This window comes from Echeneis naucrates, chromosome 1, assembly GCF_900963305.1.
Source record: "Echeneis naucrates chromosome 1, fEcheNa1.1, whole genome shotgun sequence".
NCBI classification, from domain to species: domain Eukaryota; kingdom Metazoa; phylum Chordata; class Actinopteri; order Carangiformes; family Echeneidae; genus Echeneis; species Echeneis naucrates.
The window spans coordinates 21,223,411-21,244,750 of NC_042511.1; the positions used below are offsets into that span (position 1 = coordinate 21,223,411).

At 40.8% G+C, this 21,340-nt stretch overlaps 1 protein-coding gene across 1 annotated transcript in view; it reads left to right on the top strand.

Moving 5' to 3' along the window:
* The first annotated feature begins 16,156 nt into the window (after window positions 1-16,156).
* The window catches only part of LOC115042868 (voltage-dependent T-type calcium channel subunit alpha-1I-like), a 29,269-nt gene continuing 24,085 nt past the window's right edge, over window positions 16,157-21,340 (top strand). Inside the window, exons 1-4 of the mRNA XM_029501096.1 lie at window positions 16,157-16,223; window positions 16,564-16,697; window positions 17,062-17,159; window positions 19,151-19,310. Of these exons, the coding sequence (XP_029356956.1) occupies window positions 16,185-16,223; window positions 16,564-16,697; window positions 17,062-17,159; window positions 19,151-19,310 (431 nt within the window). The 5' untranslated portion in view covers window positions 16,157-16,184. The remainder of the gene's footprint in view (window positions 16,224-16,563; window positions 16,698-17,061; window positions 17,160-19,150; window positions 19,311-21,340) is intronic.

Below are 21,340 nucleotides of genomic sequence, written 5' to 3' on the forward strand. Positions count from 1 at the left end.
TGCCTGTGTGTGTGCATGATTGCCTGTGAAATTGTACAGACTTGTGTGCATTAATGCTTGCAAACATGGTGCAGAAAAAGGCAAGATTGAGGGGAGAGTAGGCTATGTGGAAACGCAGTGTCTGATAGATTTCTGTGATTCTTCGAACTAATAAAAAGAATGAGTCAGTAATGTTGATGCAGGCTAGATTCCCTCTGGTGGTTTGCCTAAAATGCACCAAAATATCTGAGCACGAACAGCCTTTTCCTTTGTGAAAGAAATTGCTCATATCTTTGAGTTGTGACTCTGACCATAACGTTTTTAACAGGTACTGTTTCTCACTGTCATAACAAATGCTTTAGATTACATGCTTTAAATTATTTCATATATATGCTTAAAATACAGTAATTACAGAATTGAAAATGTAGGAAATAATACATGATGCATTTAATAAAAACAACTGTAATAATACTAAATAGGGTATCTAATACCATCACTGTGTATTAGGACAGGAGCTCTACTCATATCAATGGGGGCAAACTGAATAAGGGAAACAACTTTAAAGTGTGATACTGTGTAATAAGGCAGCTCAAACATCAAACATGAAGGTGTAGCATGTGCAATTAAATATGAACTTTATCACACTTGCAGTGTTTAGGATTGACCGTTTGGCTTTTGCAGCATTAGTTTTAGCTAGCATTTCCTTATAAACCTGTAACTGATTTAGGCTGCACAAAGGTCCTATGAGGTAAAAGCTAAAGACAGCATGCTGTCATGTTCACCAAGTTCCATGTTTACAACATTCACCATCTCAAATTAGTACGTTAACACCAATAACATGAGCACCAATAAGGATTCCGTAGCTATTTGGTCATGAAACCAAAGTGTCAGACCAATACAAAATTGGACCAGATTCAATGAAATGTTCATTGAAGTTATTACAAATCATCCTGAGGGGAGAATGGAAAATAATCAAGAGTGGCATGGAAAAAGTCAATTAGCAACATTTAATTATAAATGACGGTCCATAACTGCTTCCTCTATATAGAAAATATTTTTTCCTGCATTGCCTCCTCTACCCTTCGTAATTTGCCAAGTAATTTTCAAAGGTATTTTACTTTAAAGGTACTTAGTGTAGTTTGTTACTACCTCCCTCCTTCATACAATGATATGCAATGATATCTACTTTTTTCCCCATCCTTCTCCCCTCACCAACAGGTCAGCAGCTGTTAGTAAGTGTTTTATTGATACCCCATACATAAAAAAATATGTACACTGTAATTGTGGCAGCAACATTAAGATCTACCACTGTCATCCTTACAGCAGCATAAATAAACAACAAAGTAAAGAGTTAGAGGCGGAGAAGCCAGATTACAGTCAACAGATACATAATTACACCTGTCTCCTTTGTCCCCTCCTCTGAAAACTGAAACTCTGAAGGTGACACTGACACCACTGACTTTGTGTATGTGTGTGTGTGTGTGCGTGTGCATGTGCGCGCGCATATGTGACCTGCTGACCTCTTCTTGATCTTCTTCTGTATCTGGGTCAGGTGAAGGAGTCGGCTCAGTGTCATGTTTTTGGAACGATGTGTACTTACAATATGTATGTGCATTGGCCCTCTGTGTCAGGATGTGCCCTCCGGTGGCTGTCATGGCAATTTCAATTACCAATCAGGATTATTGATCCGTAATCGAATTCCCACAGTGCGTGTGTGTGCGTACAGTACAGGTTTGTGACAATGGCATGCAATGAAATGCTTCCCCATATATGATGTTATGTGAATGTCACCATGGAAACGCACCCAAGGGGCGCTTACCACACACTGATAATAATGTTATGGCCTAGATACCCATCGCCAACCAATAACATAGGGAATGTATTTCTGTATGTGTGTGTTTGTGTCTGTGCGCATTTCAGTGACTAATGTAAAGCAGCATTTGAACACACCACAGTGACAGAGCTGGAGTAAAAAATGCATGAAATGATTCTGTGGAGCAGAAAGAGTCTTGCATGAGTTACATGAGACAGTAAGTGTGAGAAGGATGAGATGAGCTGGAACGAGAAGGAAAAACGAATGGAAGTGCGAGAAGAAACACACGCAGGCCTTGCAGAGGCTGCCGACAATGCTTGTGGGTTTTCCTCCCTGGGAGAGATGGAAGAAATGTGTTTGAGTGATTGAATGTGTCCTCAAAATCTTAAACTGTGTTCTTGAGATATACTAAATGTTTGATGTATACTGCTGCTGTCAGAGTTATGATAGCTGCGGGGACTCTGTCTGCTGTGGGTGTTGATTGGGTATTGCACAGTGTTTCCCAACTCTGAGTCAAAATCTAATCTTAGTTTTGAGCTACAGCTGTGCGATCTGTGTGTGTGTCAGCCCTTCGGCCTGTTGGTTTGTCTGCATATCCGTCCAACATCCAGAACAAAACAAGTGGCTATTTAATGCAGATATACAAATTTAGAAAACAAATCAAATTGGCTTTGGTGATCATCTGATAACAAACACCCTACAATTTCTGCTTTTCTACTTCAGTTCATGACATGATACACATGGGTGAGGCACGGAGGCAAAAAAAATAATCATGAATTGTCTTGGGAAGATGTTGAGTTGTTGAAAATCTCTGGAGCTCAGTGGAAGAGATGAGCCCATATTTTCTCATTTAGGTTGTTCAAAATCTTGTTGATGCTCACTAAACCATTTATGACCCCTTGTGCCCTGTGCAACGGTTACTGCTTTTGTTGTGTTTCTCCACACATTTATTCAGGTTTTTTACTGACAACCAACTGTACATATAAAACTAATGGCCAAATTCCCTGCAGCTTCAGTAGATCATACACAATAGATAGATAAACTTTATTGTCTGTGACAGACAGAGAATTGTCTTTGACAGGCTAAGCAGGACATGCAAAGGGGGGGGCAGTTAAAAGCAACACGCAATACCTCCAGATTAGTGGTAACATAACGTGCTAGGCTAAAATACAGCACTGACAATAATATTTGGGATATAAACACGCATAGCAGGCTAACAATCTATTATTTTAAATGCGGCTTATCACAAAATATCCTAATTAACTTAAACACATAGTCTACAGCTAAATGCATATCATACCATAGTTTTTGTCTGCCCAAAAATAGCCAAAAAGTGGACAAAAACTGTACAGATTTCTTTAACTGGCACATTTACAGAAAATTTCTTCAATTCAGTTTGTGTTTTAGGTTCATTTTCAGTCTGAGAGCAATTTGACAAGGCAGAGCTGAGTCTGAGATGCCAGAAAGTACCCACTGCACAGTGGGCAAATCCTTTTATGACGCCACAGCTTATCCAACGCACAACACACCAAATTTTTTATGTTTTACTCCCTTCTATGGATCTAAGAAGTTTCCTGTCTATTTTTAATCCATTCAAATTTGTTTTCTAGCATATAATGAGCAGTAAAGCCTCTCAGAAAAACTACTGAGGGACTAAACTAGTTTTCTATCTAATGGAGTGTAAACATCAAACAAAACATCCCCAGAAAATGATTTGGAGGCCATATGTAGATATTTAAAAAATTAGCAGGAGAGTATTTAAAACTAGTGCTCCCTGTAAGCTGTTTGTTCAGACTTACTGTACACTGCAGTTCTCAGACTAGTTCCCAAACTGGGATCCAGGGACCACCAGGCGGACTTTGGGGAATTGTATCTAGCTGCCAGATAAATGAGCAGTAGTTTCAGCTCTATTTCCAGATATGGAAAATAAATATCCTGCCTTTTTTACTTTCAGCCGTTTTGCCATCAACACAAGCTTGCCTAGTGTGAAGAATACACATCCTCTACTTGATTAAAGCCCATGAAATTTTTAGTATGTATGTTGCAAGATTGAAAATAAATTGTAGACAATGCTGGAAAGTAAATTTACTCAGGTCAGAAAGACATAACTACAACTGTGACGTACTTTTCATTTTATGCCACCAAATGCTCAAATTTAACGCAGAAACATGTCTTCAGTCTTTGCTCCTGAATTTCGGCCTGTTTAACAGATATAGTTACTGCAGCTGCTTTGCAGGTTACAACCCTGATGAAATAGATTACGTCAAACTACATATCAATGAATCCATCCTGACAAGCTATGCAATGATAATATGACCATAAACATCCCAACAAACGCATAATTTGGATATAGATATTTAATGTTTTTTATGTGTTCTTTGGCCTAATTGAATCAGTCACATGTTCAGACTCAGCTCTGAATAAATGGTCTCAGAGAATGTGCTGCCCACAAACGGACTGACCAGCAAACAACTAAAATTCACCTTATTTTATTAGACTAGACTCAAAATTCTGTGAGACTGATGTAATGTATGCGTGTATGTGTTTCTTTTCAAATTTTGCTGATTGAACCTTTGCACTTTCTTTTCAGTGATATTTCAAATGCAAGATTTGTCTTTGTAGTCGTCTGAGCTTTTTTTTTTTTTTCATCGTCCTGACTCTTTCTTGAGATCAGGATTTGTCTTCCACCATTATAATGGAAATGCTGCTTTGTACAGCAATGTCTCAGTCATAAGTAATTCCATGTCCCCAGTAACCTGAAAGTATCAGCTGACTTTAAGGTATTGTATTGGAGCTCTGCCACAGTTTTGGGATTAGTGAATCGGCACCCCTACTGAGGGTGACTGTGGAGCTTCAGCTCTTATGTGACGGCATCCTCCTCCAACACACACACACACACACACTATCCGGGTCGCTGGCTGGTGAGATAAGTGCCAGGCAGAGACAGAAATAGGGATGTTGGGATGGATGGGGCTTACTGTGAGGTGGAGGAGAGGGGACAAGTCACATGCTCTGATTCGCTCAGTCAGTGTCAAGTTATCCTTTATTAAGAATAAGGTTCTCCAGTCAAAACCTTCAAAATAAAACCATAATTGAAGACGATGCAATCCCACAATGTATTAATGTATTATCTTTTTTGCTTTGCATGATGAGGCATTTTCAAGGCTGGAATATCAAGTGGAAACAGGCAGCATATCCCAGTCCCCAGGAGGCCCAAGTCCCACATTTACTACATAACATTTGGGTCTCCTTTGTTTGACTGACCAAAAAAAAAAGTGAAAAAGCTACACTAAGCTCGATATCATCTGTGATGACTTGTCCATCTTCTTACTTGTGGACCAGCTCTGTCTCAGAATCCATACTGATGATGAATAGTGTTTTGGTTTATATAATTTATTACATATTTAACTATATTGTGTTTCTTTATTGGGGCGTTATCTTTCATCTTTAATTGTCTATGTCTGTCAGGTTACTAACACAAACGACTTTGAGCAAAGTAGCATTTACATATAAAAGGATAAACATAAGGCTCTCAGCCACCACTATATCAGAGAGAATTTTTGTTGTTTTTGTGTTTAAAAAATTATCACTTTCTTCTGTGTAGTGCCTCATAGTGGACTGAACCAACAGGGCTTCTGCGAAAACTGGTGTTGTAAACAAACATGTCAGATTCTTTTTGAAATTGGAGTCTGGTGGAGTTACATTCTCACTGCTTTCCAACACAAGGCCTCCAATCACACCACTCTCAACACTACTGTGTCTTTATATTGTTGTTCCCTTGGTCTATTATCTCAAGTTGACTCTGTATTCAGACTCAATGAAAATGTTATCAGACAACACACTGTAATCTGAAGTGAGACTTTGTGTGTGTGTGTGTGTTCGTGTTGTTATTATTATTAAAATGCCAACTTCCGGGCTCTTGCTGTCTTCTTTTGAAGGTGTGATCCGGGCTTTTCCGGTCTGGCTCAATGCTTTCTAACTTGACGCTCTCTGTCTCCCCGGTGCGCCTGAACTCCGGTACCTGACACCGCAGAGCGCGTCCGGCGGCGGAGAGGACGCAGACGCGCGGGAGACCAGCTGGTCCTATTTAACTTTACTTTTTCCCTCCATTTCAACTTCCGCCTCTCGTTCCTCTCTCGTTTTATGCCTCTTCTCCGTCCTCCGGACTGACTGACTGAGTTTGGATACCGACAGGGGGGGAGGAGGCGGAGGACCGGCGGGCCGCTCTCAGATGGAGCACCATGGCTCCGGTGGCTCAGGGCGCACGGCCGACCCGGAGTGAGTGACGCTGGTGGACAGACGCTGCTCCCCGGTGAGGACTGCATTCAAACTTTCTCTTCTTTTTCTTACGATGATTCACTTTTTCTCCTCTGCTCTGCTGTCCTGGGCACTTCGCTGGCTGATGGTCGGGACACAGGAGAAACTGTTCAGATCATATGATGTCGGTCTTTGGTCTTTGTCATTGGCTGTGCCCCCCCCCACACACACACAAAAAAAAACATATTCTCATTTCTGTGGAGCTTATGTGATGAAATATACTTATTTAGCGACCCTATCATACTTTATGATGAGCATATATAAATATATATATAATTTATTATTTTTTTATTTTTTTACAGGCAATGACAGGTATATAAAATAATTGTTTAGACTTGTGTAGAGATCACCTTTTTTTCCAATTTGCAATATAATATTGTGTTAATTAGGATGTTTTTGGTTTGAATTCTCCCGGTAATGCTGGCAAAAGCTTATGTCGGTACATGATAGTGGCTGGCCTTCAGAGGGATGCATATCACTGTATAACACCAAGATTGAAAGGAAAATGTCTGATTGCCAAGTGATTTGCTGTTTGCTCTGATTTTACTGAGCATGAAACGCACTGTGAAATCTTCACTGAAGACTTTGGGCGATTCCTGCATTTATGATTAGTGGCGGCATGAATATAACGCCGAGTTAATAGGTTTCAGAGGTCTTATGGAGGATATGTATACATTTTGTTCCGGAGACTAGTTTAGATTCAGCAGGATTATTTAATTCCACATGGCCTGGCTTTTATGGAGGCTAATAATGAGTTTCTTAAATGTTAGTAAATGGTTCATCGATGTCTACTCAATGGCCAACATTGAAAAAGAGACCTGGCAGATATAGTCTCATTATTTTCATCAAATACACACAAGAGTATATTCCTGCTGAGTATACATATATATATATATATATATATATATATATATATATGTGTGTGTGTGTGTGTGTGTGTGTGTGTGTGTGTGTATTATTCAGATTTTTCATGTTAGTTGTCTGAATAACCCAGTTCTGCCTCCAATATAAAAACAAATTGGTAGTTTTGGAGTATTTTTTTCTTCCTCTCTGGGGATCAAGATGCAAAGAGCACACGGTGGACTAGGAGGGAATGTTTGCTGTGTACTTATGACAGTGTGTGTCACATGCTCCAATTTCCATCTCTTCCTGCCAAACCCCACTGTGTAGTGCCCAATAAAGCTGAAAATGTGATGAAATTAAAAAAGAAAAGGGAAAAAAACAAAGATGAAGCCAAGAAATGAATCCGCTCTTGTGATCGCACTCTTAATTTAAACTGAGATTATCATTCAACTTGACATTTCCTACATGATAGTCCAATGCTCCAAGAAATTCCAGTCAGTACTTATAACAATTAACCACGGGCAGCTGGAGCTCGACAATGTCACTGCGTTTCACAAGATATTATCTCAAATTATTGTTCAAGGAAAACTTATAACTCTGTGAGCTTTAATTTACACTAATCATCAGAATTGGAAATTCGCTAGAAATGAAAGATCCAACAATATCAGGACCCAAGCCCACACTTACATATATATATATATATGAAATAGCTGTAAATCCAGATTGTTTTAAAGCCAGTCTGGATTAAAAACATCAGCAGTAATGGCCTTTTGTCATCACCAAAATGCACAGCTGTAGGATTAGACCCAAATGGTCTAAGTGCTTCCTGGTATGTGTACAGACCTTTACTTATGTGTAGTCCATGATGTTTAGATGTATGTAGATTTATGTTTACCGTACAGGACGGCTGTCTGGCAATGATTCCTCTTTGAGAGGTCACTTATTGTTTCTGGCAAAGGTACAGAAAAGATTTTTATGCTGCTGTGCTGGAGGGTGAAGGGTCTTGTGGACAACATGGCAGGCTTGACAGTTAGCGCAGTTCCGGTTTGTTTCGGGAGCTGCAGTGCCCGCCATGAGACACACAGCAGAAACACGCACACATACAGATGTTCACACATAATGCATTAAGTTGGCATTTTCCTGAGCAGTCTGCCGATGCCCCTACGCCCTTTTTTAGGTTCAGGCTGTTCAAAGCACGGCTATGACAGGCACCCAGGAACCAGACCTGCATGAGCAGCACAGAGGACCAATGCAGGAGGAAGAGGAGGAGGAGGAGGAGGGGGAGAAGGTGCATGTGTCAGCTGAGGGAGAGGCAAGGGAGCAGGAAGGGGAGGAAGAGGAGGAGGAGGAAAAGGAGGAGCTGCCGTACCCCACTCTAGCACCAGTGGTTCTTTTGGCTCTGACCCAAACCAGCCCGCCCCGCTCCTGGTGCCTTCGAGCCGTCTGCCACCCATATCCTTCACTGCTGGGGGTGCATCTGAAGCTCTGTGAACATGCGTGGGTGTGTTTCAATGTAAGAGTGTGTTTCTGTTTATAAAGAGATGGACACTGTGTGTTTGTGTTTCAGCTCTGTACTTTTTCAAAGCTGTTGTACCTACAAGGCACCTAACGCCTTGATGTTTACTTTATGTATAAACACAAGGGAGACTGGAAGAAGGTCAGTGTGGTGTGTGTGTTTGGAAGAACTCAGGTATTTCCTCAGACCTATTAGTTGTTGGAAAAGATGGCGAACAATTCTCCCTGATTGGAGGTTTCCATAGTGACAAGCCCTAGTGAATCTCCAGGGTTACAGTTGCTTGTCAATTGTATTGTTACGGGCCCCCATTTAAACCGCAGTCGGAGTCACAAATAGTAAAAATGTCACTTCTGCGATCCTTGCTGTGCTTCTATCTTCATCATTTCACCTTGCGCCCACCCCACCACCATTCCAGTCTCTCAATCTGGTTCTCAACATCTAACCACTTTTGCTGTTGTGGAGGTGTGATTGTGGGTATGTGTGTAGTTACCAGTGCTGTTGTCTCTGTGAGCGAATGAAAACACCAGCAACACCTCAGGGATTTATCAGGGCTTCCAAATTAAATATTTTCCACAGCTTATGACTTCATCTGCATGTGTGTTCCTCTGCTCATGCACACTTGTATCATTGTGCACTTGTCAGTGCACATCTGTGGGTATTTGCCACCGTCAGCACTCTGTGTACACTATGAAATATAAATACATAATTGCTGAATAAATAAAATGTACACCAAGAAGGAAAAGAAAAAAAGAAAACAAAGTACAAATGCAATGAACCCAGCTCCTCTGTAGCCTGCTGGGCCGTTACCATGGTCGTGTCCCAGAACATTGTACATTCACTCTGTCAGTAGTCACTTACTGGACACACTTGCACACACACAGCCACATACAGACACATAAGTGAGCGTGCATGCTCACGCGCGCGGGGCGAGTGAATGCCCTCACACACAGAACGAGGGAATCTCCCATGGAGAGGCTCTTTAGAGGAATCACCTGGTTGCTAGGCAACAGCGTAGCTCTGCCCTGACGGCCCGGTTACTTTTGCTTGCACTATTTGTTTTTGTTTGTGTCTGTCTGTCTTCCTGTCTGTTTTTTTGTGTGCATGCATCACAGCTGCTGGCATTTGTCCAATTTGTTTTCATTGACCCTATATATGTGTGTGTGTGTTATTGGAGTGATCTTTAAGTAATGTGGGTGGATGTTGTTTGACAGGGACATTAATGTGAGCACACTGGGAAGGGGGGGTGGTCCCCAGGAGTTTTAAGTCCCATTTTTCCTGAGGTGGCCCCTCGTTCCTTTCTGTCTTCTTTGTACTCAGTTTATATTACAAATTAATTTCTATCTCCTATCTCCATCCTGCCCATTTCCCCCTCCTAGAAACCCCCTTTGTGCCATGTTTACAACGTACTGTACATCTTTCCACCCTACAGCACATCCAACAAATTTATTTGGAGCAAAAACAAGATTAGCTTCTACTATTATATAACACTTCCTTGTATTCTCTTCGCGCTACATTGACTTCCGTTATTTCCTGGGCCTTTTGGGAGGGAAATTTAGTTACGCTGTAAGTGTGGAATAAGGTGCCTACTTTGTGTAGTGCTGAGCTTTCCAATGTGGTAATCATCCCGCTCCTTTAATGTAATGTGTGACACACATGCTCTCACATGTAGTGCACACACACATAGCTTCACCACACACATGCACACACAGGACATAACTTATTCAGCAGTGCATGAAACATTCAGAGCGTTTTCTTTTGTTTAAAGATGAGAAAAGCTGATTCTGTCACTCCTATACAAGTACCTTTCTCTTACTGCCTCTCTTCTTCTGTTCTCCCTCTCTTTCCCTCTCTCATCCCTCTTTACTCAATATCACTCCGACTCCTTTCTATTTATCTCTCTGCTTTTTCCATCTCATAAACTGCCTTTAAATTGTGTGTGTGTGTGTGTCTATGAAAGTGGCTGTGTCGTTGATGGGGGGAGGGGGACAGGGGTGGATAGGTGGAGGTCGTACTCAAAGCAGGATGAGCTGTCAAAGTCATCTCAGCCAATTAAAGTGGCTCCAGCAAGTGTTTCCATGGCTACCGGCTGTCACACTGTAAAGGGGTGGAGCCAGCGGAGTTGACAGCTTGACAGTAACTTAACTTGGCTTACCTTCATTGAGTCACTCTCTCTCCCCTGACTCTGGCACAAACACACACACACACACACACACACACACACACACACACACATACAGAGAGACACTCAGTCTTAACTAGGTTATGTTTAATCAAGTCTATGTGTGTGGATTCCAAAGTGAAAGTGTGTGGCCAAGCTGCAAAGAGTATGAGGAAGCCAGATAGCAGGTTGCTCATTCATTAAGTATTCCCACTGAAACCACATATTTTTTTAATATCCATTAGTTTACTTCTAAAGGACCTGAAGTACTCTCTCATACGTAGACTTTCAAGCTCTAACTACCGTCTTTGTTAATGGTTAAAAATGATTTGTCAATGACAGAACAGATCAATTCTATACAATTAATTGCTCAGAATTTCATTCTGTAATCTCGTTAAATGTGATAATGAAATAAAGCTACTCTATTCTATTCTAACAGCTTTGCCAAGAAAATCACTCTAGCTGTTACTGAGTCACCTTGAGATGTCCATTTGTTTTTGTTTTTTAAAGGTAGCCTTTTAATTCATCTTGAGGACTATTGACAATGTGACATGACAACAGCAGATTTGACAAGGTGACAAAAGCGCACCACTATCACTCATCAATAATGTCATGTTAATATAACATATATCTATAATGTGAAACCATATCTTCTAGCTGTTGGTTTTCCCTTTAGTGATGGATGTTTTGATTACTGACTGAGAGCAGATTTGTGTGTTTTATTTCCCAATACATATGAATGATATAGTGTCGTTGCCTCACAACAAGAAGGCCTCGGGTTCGGTTTCCTGGGTTCTTCTGTGCAGAGTTTGCATGTGCCTGTGTGGGTTTCCTCCGGGTACTCCAGTTTCCTCCCACTGTCCAAAGACATCATGTTTAGGTTAATTGGTGACTAAATTGTCTGTAGGTCTGAGTGTGTATGTGAGTGGTTGTTTGTCTCTCTCTGTCTCTATGTGTTGGCCCTGCGATGGACTGGTGCCCTGTCCAGGGCAACCCCACTCTCACCCAATGCAAGCTTGGATTGGCTCCAGCAATCCCCCCTGACCCAGAGATGAATAAGCAGTAGAAGATGAATGAATGAATATTACTCATATAATTGCCAAATGCACCACCATTTTGAAAACTAAATAGATACTGATGTAGATGTGGGCCAATATTTGATTGTGTCAATATTTTTCATGCTATTAAAAGTTAAGTTATTAAGTTTTGCAGTTGTCGGCATTTGACAAATAAAACTTTGAACAGCTGTTAAATGGCACTGCTTAAATTGCTTGTACCAGAAAACATAAAATACCATAATTGAATATTATAACACAAACACAAACCTATTGTACATTTGGACTTGATTGTAATGAAATGTTCCATTTTGTCCATTCTTAAACCGTGTTTGTCTTTTCTCATTGGCTAGGTCAATGCAGTGACAGACAGGAAACAAGTAAAGGGGTGTGGCATGCAACACATTGATGACAAGGCTAACCCAGAGGTGTCCAAATCTGGTCCTGGAGGGCCACTGTCCTGCATGTTTTAGATGTTTCCTGTTCCAACACACCTGATTCAAATGAGTGGCTCCTGATCAGACTTCAGCAGAGCTTGATGATGAGCTGATCATTTGAATCAGGTGTGTTGGAGCAGGAAACATCTAAAACATGCAGGACAGTGGCCCTCCAGGACCGAATTTGGACACTTCTGGGCTAACCCATTCCAACATTCAAGCTTTTTTGGTCTGGCTCAAAGTGGTGAACTGATTAACAGGCCAACTGATATTTCTATCTATTAAGCTGCTAGCAAGGCTAATATAAAATACACAATTGTTTAGTTTAAAAGACTCAAGGACTCAGTTTGTAATAAACTGTAATACATCAAGTCAGCTGTAAGTAATCACTAATAAACTGGTAATAAATGGATTTAGCCTAGATTATGTACAGGGCTTTTCCAGAAGTTAAGTAATCAAATGGGCCAAAGGAAAGCTCTTTTTGATGATCTTAAAATATAGGTGGAAAAATTCAGGAAGGAGAATATACATCAGCCAAATGGATTTTTACAACCTGGCAGCTCAGAGGTTCTTCCTCTTAATGGTTTATGACGAATACTTGAAGTTACATCTTGTTATCTTTAAAATAAAGGCTGCGTTATCAGACAGTGCATTCACACTAGAAGATCTAAAACCTTCTCCAGCATGAGGAGAAAGAAATTGGCCATGTCTCGTGTGTATCCAGACAGCCAGTGTTTCCCTATAGAAGACCCTTTTCAGTTAATGAGCGTTGAATACGAAAATGCTTCTGCACCCCAGTCATCGCATGTGTATCCCAGCCAAGGGTGAAGAATGATGACAGAAAGATCAGGGAGATGTGATATGATTTGATTTATAATGTCTGCATGACCTTTACTACCTGTGTTGGCAGTTGAGTAGAGAGAGACACAGAGAAAGAGAGCGAGGGAGGGAGAACAGGGGCGATACAGAGATAGAAGAGGGTGGGGTGCTTCTTGGAGAGGGATGAAGAATGTGAAGACATGAGGAGCAGGCAATTAGGGAGAGAGAATAAATTGTGGAGGCCACGTAGCATTTGTTGTTGTTTACACTTAAAAGCTTGAATAGCTTCAGGGTTTCCACCTCTCATCTCACTGTTCAGCTGTGCTTTTTTCCCCTCAGGCATTCAGCTGTTTTCTTCACTGCATCTGTAATTGACCCTCTTTCTTTATTTCTTGCCGTTTCTCACTGTATCTCTTTCTTTATCTCTCACCTTGTATGTCTTTCTGTGCCCCTCCATCACTCCAAAAATGTTCATTATTAAGTGTAGATGAAGTTTATCTGTTGACTCAGGTTTCTGACACAAACATACAAACAGACACAGTCATATGTCGAGATGGCAGACAGAGAAGGGCACCAGAGAAAAAATTATTCGGAGAGAAAGCAGAGCGTATCTTTTTCGGGAGTGGATGAGAGAGGGCAAAAAAAAAAAAAAAAAGAAGAAAAAAAATGAAAATCAGAGAAATGATATGGAATGAAGATGGGAAATTATGCTGCACTGTATAATGGAAGAAAGAAAGAAAGAGAGCGGGAGGAGGAGCGTGAAGAGAAAGATAATTGGGCCAAAGAGAGGAGAAAAAGGCTGTGGAAGAAAATGAGAGATGATAGAGGGAAAGGTTGAGCTTGAGAGGAGATAAAGGAAAAGGCACCAGAGAGAGCGGAATGGAGGAGAGGACGTTTCCTCTGTGTTTCATAGCTAATGTTGAATGATGGGCCAACTGTGGAAATACTACCATTTCATCCATCACTCATACCTTGACCCTGCTCCGGCCCCATTCTGAAACTATATGTGCAGTCATCTTTTTTTGTGTGTGTGCGTTTTATGGACACACGGTTATTGAAACTGTAGTAACTTATATGGGCAGGGCGCAGCATTAAAACAAACCTCCTCGGCATCTGAGGAAATGAAGGGTGCATGGAGTTATGCTGAAGGACGTCATTTCGTGTTGAACAAGCGGGCGTGTGTGTTTGTGTGCGTGCGTGCGTGTGTGTGTGTTTGTATTAATTGTGTTGAGTTCCAGTCCAGACAGGATGGATGCGGATTGTGAAACTAAGGAGTCAGTTCCCACGGTGAGATCGAGGTTCCCATGGCAACCATTGCAAAGGGAGGACACTGGATTACCCTCACTCTCCCTCTTTGGCTCCTCTCTCTCCCTTCCTCACTCTCTCTGTCTCAAGGGTGATAAAGGATTGTACTCTCATTAATTTTTCTGCCCTCTCGAGACCAAAGTGTCCAGGAAGGTGCGTGTGTGTGTGTGTGCACACATATGTGCATACTCCTGTGTGTGTGCGCATGTGTTATCACACGAGTATGCATCCATATGCGTGCGCTGGTTGTTATGGATGCAGCCTCGACTATTTAATATATTCCTGTCACCCATTCAGCACTTTTTGTATTTGTGCTTAAGAGTGTTTGTGTGTGTGTATTTGTGCTGTTTTGTGCTCAAATCCAACACAATATTTTCTTTAAGTTTACTACTTCAGACTATTTTCTCTTTTCAAGCTCTGCTTCTCACTTTGGAGCCGGGGCTCCTTATCCCAGTTTGACAGCAAGCAAACACAAATGCAACAACCACACACAGCACACGCACACACAGTTTACACTTCAACTTCTTGGCCTCTAAAATCCTCTTGGGAATATGGCAGTCTGAGATTGCCATCCCAACTTTCAAGGCAATTGGGGTTCAGACTGTTATGATTAGTGGTTCCATGAGTGCTAACGGAGCAGGGGCACTCCCTGTTTGTCTTCACAAATCTCTAAAAGACTTGTCTCTCCTGTCCACAACAGTCCAACTTGACCCAACCAACACTTACTGCACTTCTCTCTTTGTGTTTTGTCTTGTCGAACAGATTTGGTACTTAGGTCTTCCACTGAAGCTTCAATATTGTCCCTCACTTTTAAGTGGCTTTGGATAAAAGCATCTGTGAGATGAGTAAATGTCTTATTGGCTGTTTTATGGTACCTTTCTTGCTTTTGTAGTAGTAGTAGTAGTAAATATTAAATAGTAAAACTGTCTTGTCAGAAGTTGTGTTTGTACTTCTAAAGTGTGACACTATTTCATCTTTCCAACCGTGAGAATTCACATGTGGATTTTTTGTAGGATATTTTGTAAATGGCTTGCTCACTGCAAAATCAACAGAGCAGCTTAAATCAACATTCATATTCAACCTGTACTTCTTTGGGGTTTCCTTAGGGTAAAACATTATCATTGACCGGATATAGACAGGTTGCAAGCTGGAGACACAAAATGAAAACAGATTATACCTGACAGGTACCAGGAGTTACTGAGTAGTTGAAAATGATGTGAATTATATGCTATGGCAATCTCAGGCTCCATACCTCAGTGGGAGGTCACAGACAGGTGTGGTAGGTTACATCCACAATACTGTGTTTTCAATATAAAGCACATTTCTTCTGCTACATCATCCCTTCCTGTCCACTATTTTCAAGCTCTGATCATCTTGGAAATGCTGTTGACCCTGTTTTTATTTCTTCTGGAAACAATGACGTTGCTGCTCCCTGACTGAGACGCATCAAAAAGTAACATGGATAGTGAATTAAACTTATAGATAATATGCCAAACATTTCAGTAGTTGTTTTAATGGCAACTGGTGGTCTAACATTTCCTTAAGTCTCTGTTGTTGGTCGTTATCTAACTATTTTAATTGAATCGTAACTCCCTGTTAACATGTCTGAAGAGGTGTCTGATAACATGTTATAAAAGCTTGGATTTAGATTTTATCTTGGCAAAAACTGGAGCTTTAAAATAAGCCTATGTCTTTGTCTGGAAAAAGGGAATACACCTGGTGGGATAAGCAAGAGGCAACCCAACCACTTTGCTGTGTTTGACTGAGACAGCTGTCAGTCAGGCTTATGCTCACTTTCCAAGTATAAATATGTGAAATATGTTAATATTATAATCTTTATTATTCCTGTAATCAGTGTTCAATCAATGAGCCTTAACTTTGTTCCACATGGTTTGAGCGCGTCAGCATTTTGGCCATCCTGCTGAACTGTGTGACTCTAGGGATGTTCCAGCCTTGTGGCCACACCCCATTCTTCCTGCAGGTAAAGTGCGCGCGTACACGCACACACACACGCACACACACAGATATTGGCATTACTGTAGTTTTGAGGCCCTGACCTGATTGTTTTATCTTTTTCTCCAAAACACACCCTCACAATGATGGCTTTGAATTAAAATTAGCCCACACAAGCATAGGAAGACACATGCATGCACGCTCATGCATTGACACACTCACACGCACAATCTGAAATTACAAACTAATTATGTTCAGCTGTGCGATTTTATTATCAAGGGTCTGAAAAGTTTTTGCTTTCATTTTTTTCCACCACCTAATCAGTTTACACTAATCTTCTGGGTTTGTGTGTGTGTGTGTGTGTGCAGGCTCTGGATGATGGGATCTTTGTGTTTTTTGCTGGGGAAATGGTGGTGAAGATGGTGGCTCTCGGGGTCATAGGTCAGAGTGGTTACCTAGGCGACACATGGAATAGACTGGACTTCTTCATTGTTATAGTGGGGTGAGTGTTAAACAGGCGCGCACGCCAACATGCACATAGAGACACGCGCATCTGACATTAAATATGAGCCAAGAGTGTGTGTGTGTGTATGTATATGTATGTGTGTTTTGTGTAAAGCTTAGACACTTGTTTAATGCCAGTTAAATGTCAGGCGTGTGTGTGTGTGTATGAGACAGTTCCACAGAATGACAATCGTGTCATTTGGTCCTGAGAGACAGAGACCGCAGCGATTGGTAGTTAAAAGGCTATGTATTCCAGAAACAGTGCACTGCATTCTTTTAGATTCCCAGCAGACAATCAGGATTTGCCAAGGTCAGGCTCATCAGGATGCCAGTGACACAGCAGTGGCTTTCCCTCTTTGCAGGATGCTGGAGTACTCCCTTGATGGACATAACATCAGCCTATCTGCTATCCGGACCGTCCGGGTTCTCCGCCCACTCCGAGCCATCAACAGAGTTCCCAGTGAGTTTCTCTCCTCTTTCCTCCAGAACAGCAGTTGTTGTCCTGACTTAATTGGTGCTTCTGGCACACTTCTAGCTCTGTGTTTACAGTTAACAGATTTGCTAATTTAACACATTGCATCACTAGATTAAGAGATTTTTCTTTAAACATACTGGTCTAAACCTGCTACAAGAGGGCACCATGTTTGGATACTCATCAAAAACGTCATCATACACAGGCTGTGCTTCCTGTGTATGATCAGTGCTTCCATTACACTGGGCCCCGCTGCCATTACGGCACTTAAACGACTTCTACTACACATATATCATTATTAATAAAGCAGGAAGAAGAGGAGAGTGAGAGGGAGAGAGAGAAGTCATCATCGCTTAGCCTAAGAAACTAATAGAACCTTGGTAGCATGTACATAACATAAATACAACAGCAATGGGACATTACACTCACTGCAGCCTGGCAATAAAAGCCCTGTTAAAAAATAAATGGTTTCTGCCTCATGAAATACAAGAGAGCTTTTAATTTGAAATGGTGACATAAAGTATTCAGCTCACAGTAATACAAAATGCTGTAAGTTTAATGCAGTAACATGGCCAACAGCCTGCAGCGAGTCCTTTACTGCAATACCGCTCTACTCATTATACATGTCAAACAGAGAATTCAGAGTAAATGTTATATACTGGTGTTGAGGTAAATAAAAGCTTAACTGTGAGCTTTGTGACAGAAAATTAGAAGAATATTTTTTCTACTCTACTACTATTACTGCAGTAATGATTTAATACAAATGAGGAAATATCACTGAAATATTTGAATCATGTTGAATCAACAATTTTGTCAGATAACATTACTGTTATAAAATCTGAATTTGACCCTTGGTTGTCCTCTTCTTGTGTATTGTCTTTCATTCTTATGGCTCTGTCTTGCAGCACATTGGACTTTAAATAAAACACTGCTTGTGAGGTTAAGGTGTTGAGTTTTAACTTTGATTGTATTTTTATATACTCGATGAACAGTCAAGGACTCTCCTGACCTAAGGACAATGATGCAGGTCAATGACTGTAAAGACAGAAGAGAGATTTGCCCGGTGAAACTATGTTTCATTCTTTATTTTACGAGTCTCTAACCTGACCATGTGTTGCCCAAGCCCCAGACTGAAGGCATGGAGCTACTATATGAGCTCAATGTGAAGATCACTGCAGTACAGGCTTGGCAGAACATCAGCAGGAAAACACCAAAATCTAATGACGTCTCTTGATTGTAGACTGTAGAGCCACTGAAAACATGAATTATGTTGACTGAGCAAAACTCTTGTATGTGTATTATAACTTGTCCAATCAGCTTCCGGTCCCCTGTGACAGATTGATAATGTTTTAAAAGCAGCTAAAATTCCTGCACTCTGCATCTGGAAAAACGCAAATCTCAAAGTCAGCAACCGCATTAATAAGAGCCAATGCAATGAAAAATGTGTCACTACCCTTGTACTCCCTGACCACACTGTAAATTCTACTTCATTCCCATACTTCCCCAAGATGCACGGCGATTAGCAGCGGCAGCCATCCAATAATGGACACGTATCAACAAATCAGAATGCAGCGAACTAAGTCACTGAGCTCATTGTAATGCTTGTGTTGTCGTTAACCGCCCAGCGCACAAACTTGGCCGGCGAATTTTACTTTCATTCTTGCTCTTTCTTTTTTTGAACTGCATATTCTGACCTTGGCATAACTCATACTAAGCTCTTATAAGATGGGGGCATGTTTGAAGTAGCCAAAAGTCTAGAAGCAGCATGTTGGAGGATCTTGTGTCCGAGCTCTTCAGCAGAGTGGAGTGGAGGCTGATTATCAGTGTCTGAACTCTAATTAATCCCCATTCAGTTAATTTCACTGGTCCTGTTCTGTTCTGCCATTTGACATGCTGGCCAACACTGTTACTGCCATTTTGCCAAATTTGGGGCTTGGTTACATGCTGTGTGTTTATGCTGTACGTGTGTGTGTTGGTAGGTATGCGTATCCTGGTGACTCTCCTCCTAGACACACTCCCCATGCTAGGCAATGTGCTGGCGCTGTGCTTCTTTGTCTTCTTCATCTTTGGCATCGTTGGCGTGCAGCTGTGGGCGGGGCTACTGAGGAACCGCTGTTTCATGGGCGAGGATGTCAAGATGTGAGTTACTATAGTAACTGCCAAATGCAAAAATTAGCAATAGGCCAACCTCATTACTCTGAACCCAACGTCAAAAGTTTGCTCACAAGCCTCCTTCACCCAGCTATTATTTATAAGATGGGCTCGATATCTCTGATAGTCTGATCTTGTTTGTTCTCTAATCAGCTTCTTCTGGGGGGGAAGTTAATGTAGACATGCACTTTCTCCTGAATCCTCTAGCAGTGGAGATCACCAATCAAAGGATTAAGATGGATAACTGAATACTGTGTGTTGGTTTTCTTTGCTGCTTCAACACACACCCTCAGAGTTTCTCTGTCACCCCTGTTCTTTAAACATCGTTCTCCGTGTTGTGCTCAATCACTGTCTGACTGCTTCTGTTACACCATCACTTTCTCTCCTGCTCACATGTTCACAAACCCAATCAATTAATATCACATCACATCACATGCTGTCATATACACCTCCTGACCACACATTTGCTCACCCGTCCTGCTGAGATCATAATCAGTGACTGTATTTATCCGCAGAGGGCCAAGTTGGAGCTGTCAGATACAAGCAATTGATTGGTTGATAATTAATGCACTGGGCACTGCACTGTTAGTACCCAGACTAACTACTCAGTACTTCTAGTATTACCAGGACCTGCTCTGGACCTATGGTGCTAACCATGGCCACACCATGCCATCTTATAATAGTAATAACAGTATAATAAAAGTAGTAGTAATAATTGTAACAATAACAACAACAACAACAACAATAATAATAATAATAATAATAGCCAGAAGAAGAATAGACTGTTTAGTATATAGTATCTTCTGAGAAAGCATCATAAATACAATAACAGTATGAAAAAAAATTACAATTAAGACATAAAGTTAATAAGTAACATGAATAAAGACTGTTAAAAAGTGACAGTGATTCTTGTAGTAGTTTGAAGTGACTAGAAACTACTACTCTAGTTGTTATCTAGTGATTGTCTGTTGTCACTTTGAAGAGCTGAAAACTGTCCTGTTAATTATGGCTGCAACACAAAGTGATAAGAAATACAGAAGGAGTACTGCTGAAAAACTTGATGAACAGAATTGAAAATCTGGAACTTTTTTATTTCTTTCGATTGTATCATTGGTGCAGACATTTGTGGTGGCATCTTGAGCTTATTACAGCTTTTAAATATCACATTATTGTCTTGTTTTATTCATGCATGGTCACATTAGGGTAGGATTTTATTTTCAGTTAGCAATTTTTAATTCTTTTCCTGCTTCATCAACAACAGAATGACCTTTTATAATAAGAAGTGAGAGCTCTGCTTCTCCGTGACCCTTCTTTACAAAACAGATGATTGATTGCTTATCTTTCCAATGCACCCTCCCACTCTGTTTTTTTTTTTTCTCCACCTTCATCTGTATTTCTCTCTCTGTTTCCACATTTTGTCCTTTAGCACCCTTGCATATTTTATACCGTCTTCTTTTGTTGCCAGAAAACAGACCTTTTCTACAAAGAGCAGGTTGATACAATGATTTATTCTCCAGAAAACCATTTGGACTTTACCAAAATTTATCTGGAGACTATTTTTTTTTTTTTTTTTTTTTTTTTTTGTTTATTTGTTTAGTTTTGGTAGAGGAAAGAAGCTGGCAGTGCCCTAAGTTTAGGGCACTGCCAGCTTAAAAATGAACTGACTGACTGACTCTTACTAACAATTACTGTTTTGTGGTCAGAGACTAATATAACTAATATATGTCATTCCTCTGTCCCATAGTTCTCTATTATTGTTCAAAATCTATTAAAAACACATTAGTGAGCTGCACAGTTGCACAGGCTGTTGTGCTTCTTCATTTAAAATAATTCTCAGCAAATGCAATATTTACTGGTGCTTCAGTCATGGCTACCTAAAATTACAGCTCTTTTAAAAAATCTAACTATGAAGAGTGAAGGAGCCACAGCGGAAAGACATTTTAGAGGGAAACAAGAAAGAGAAACGCAGAAGTTATTTGCTTCTCTTTTCATTTGCTATCTATTTTCTTTTGGTATTT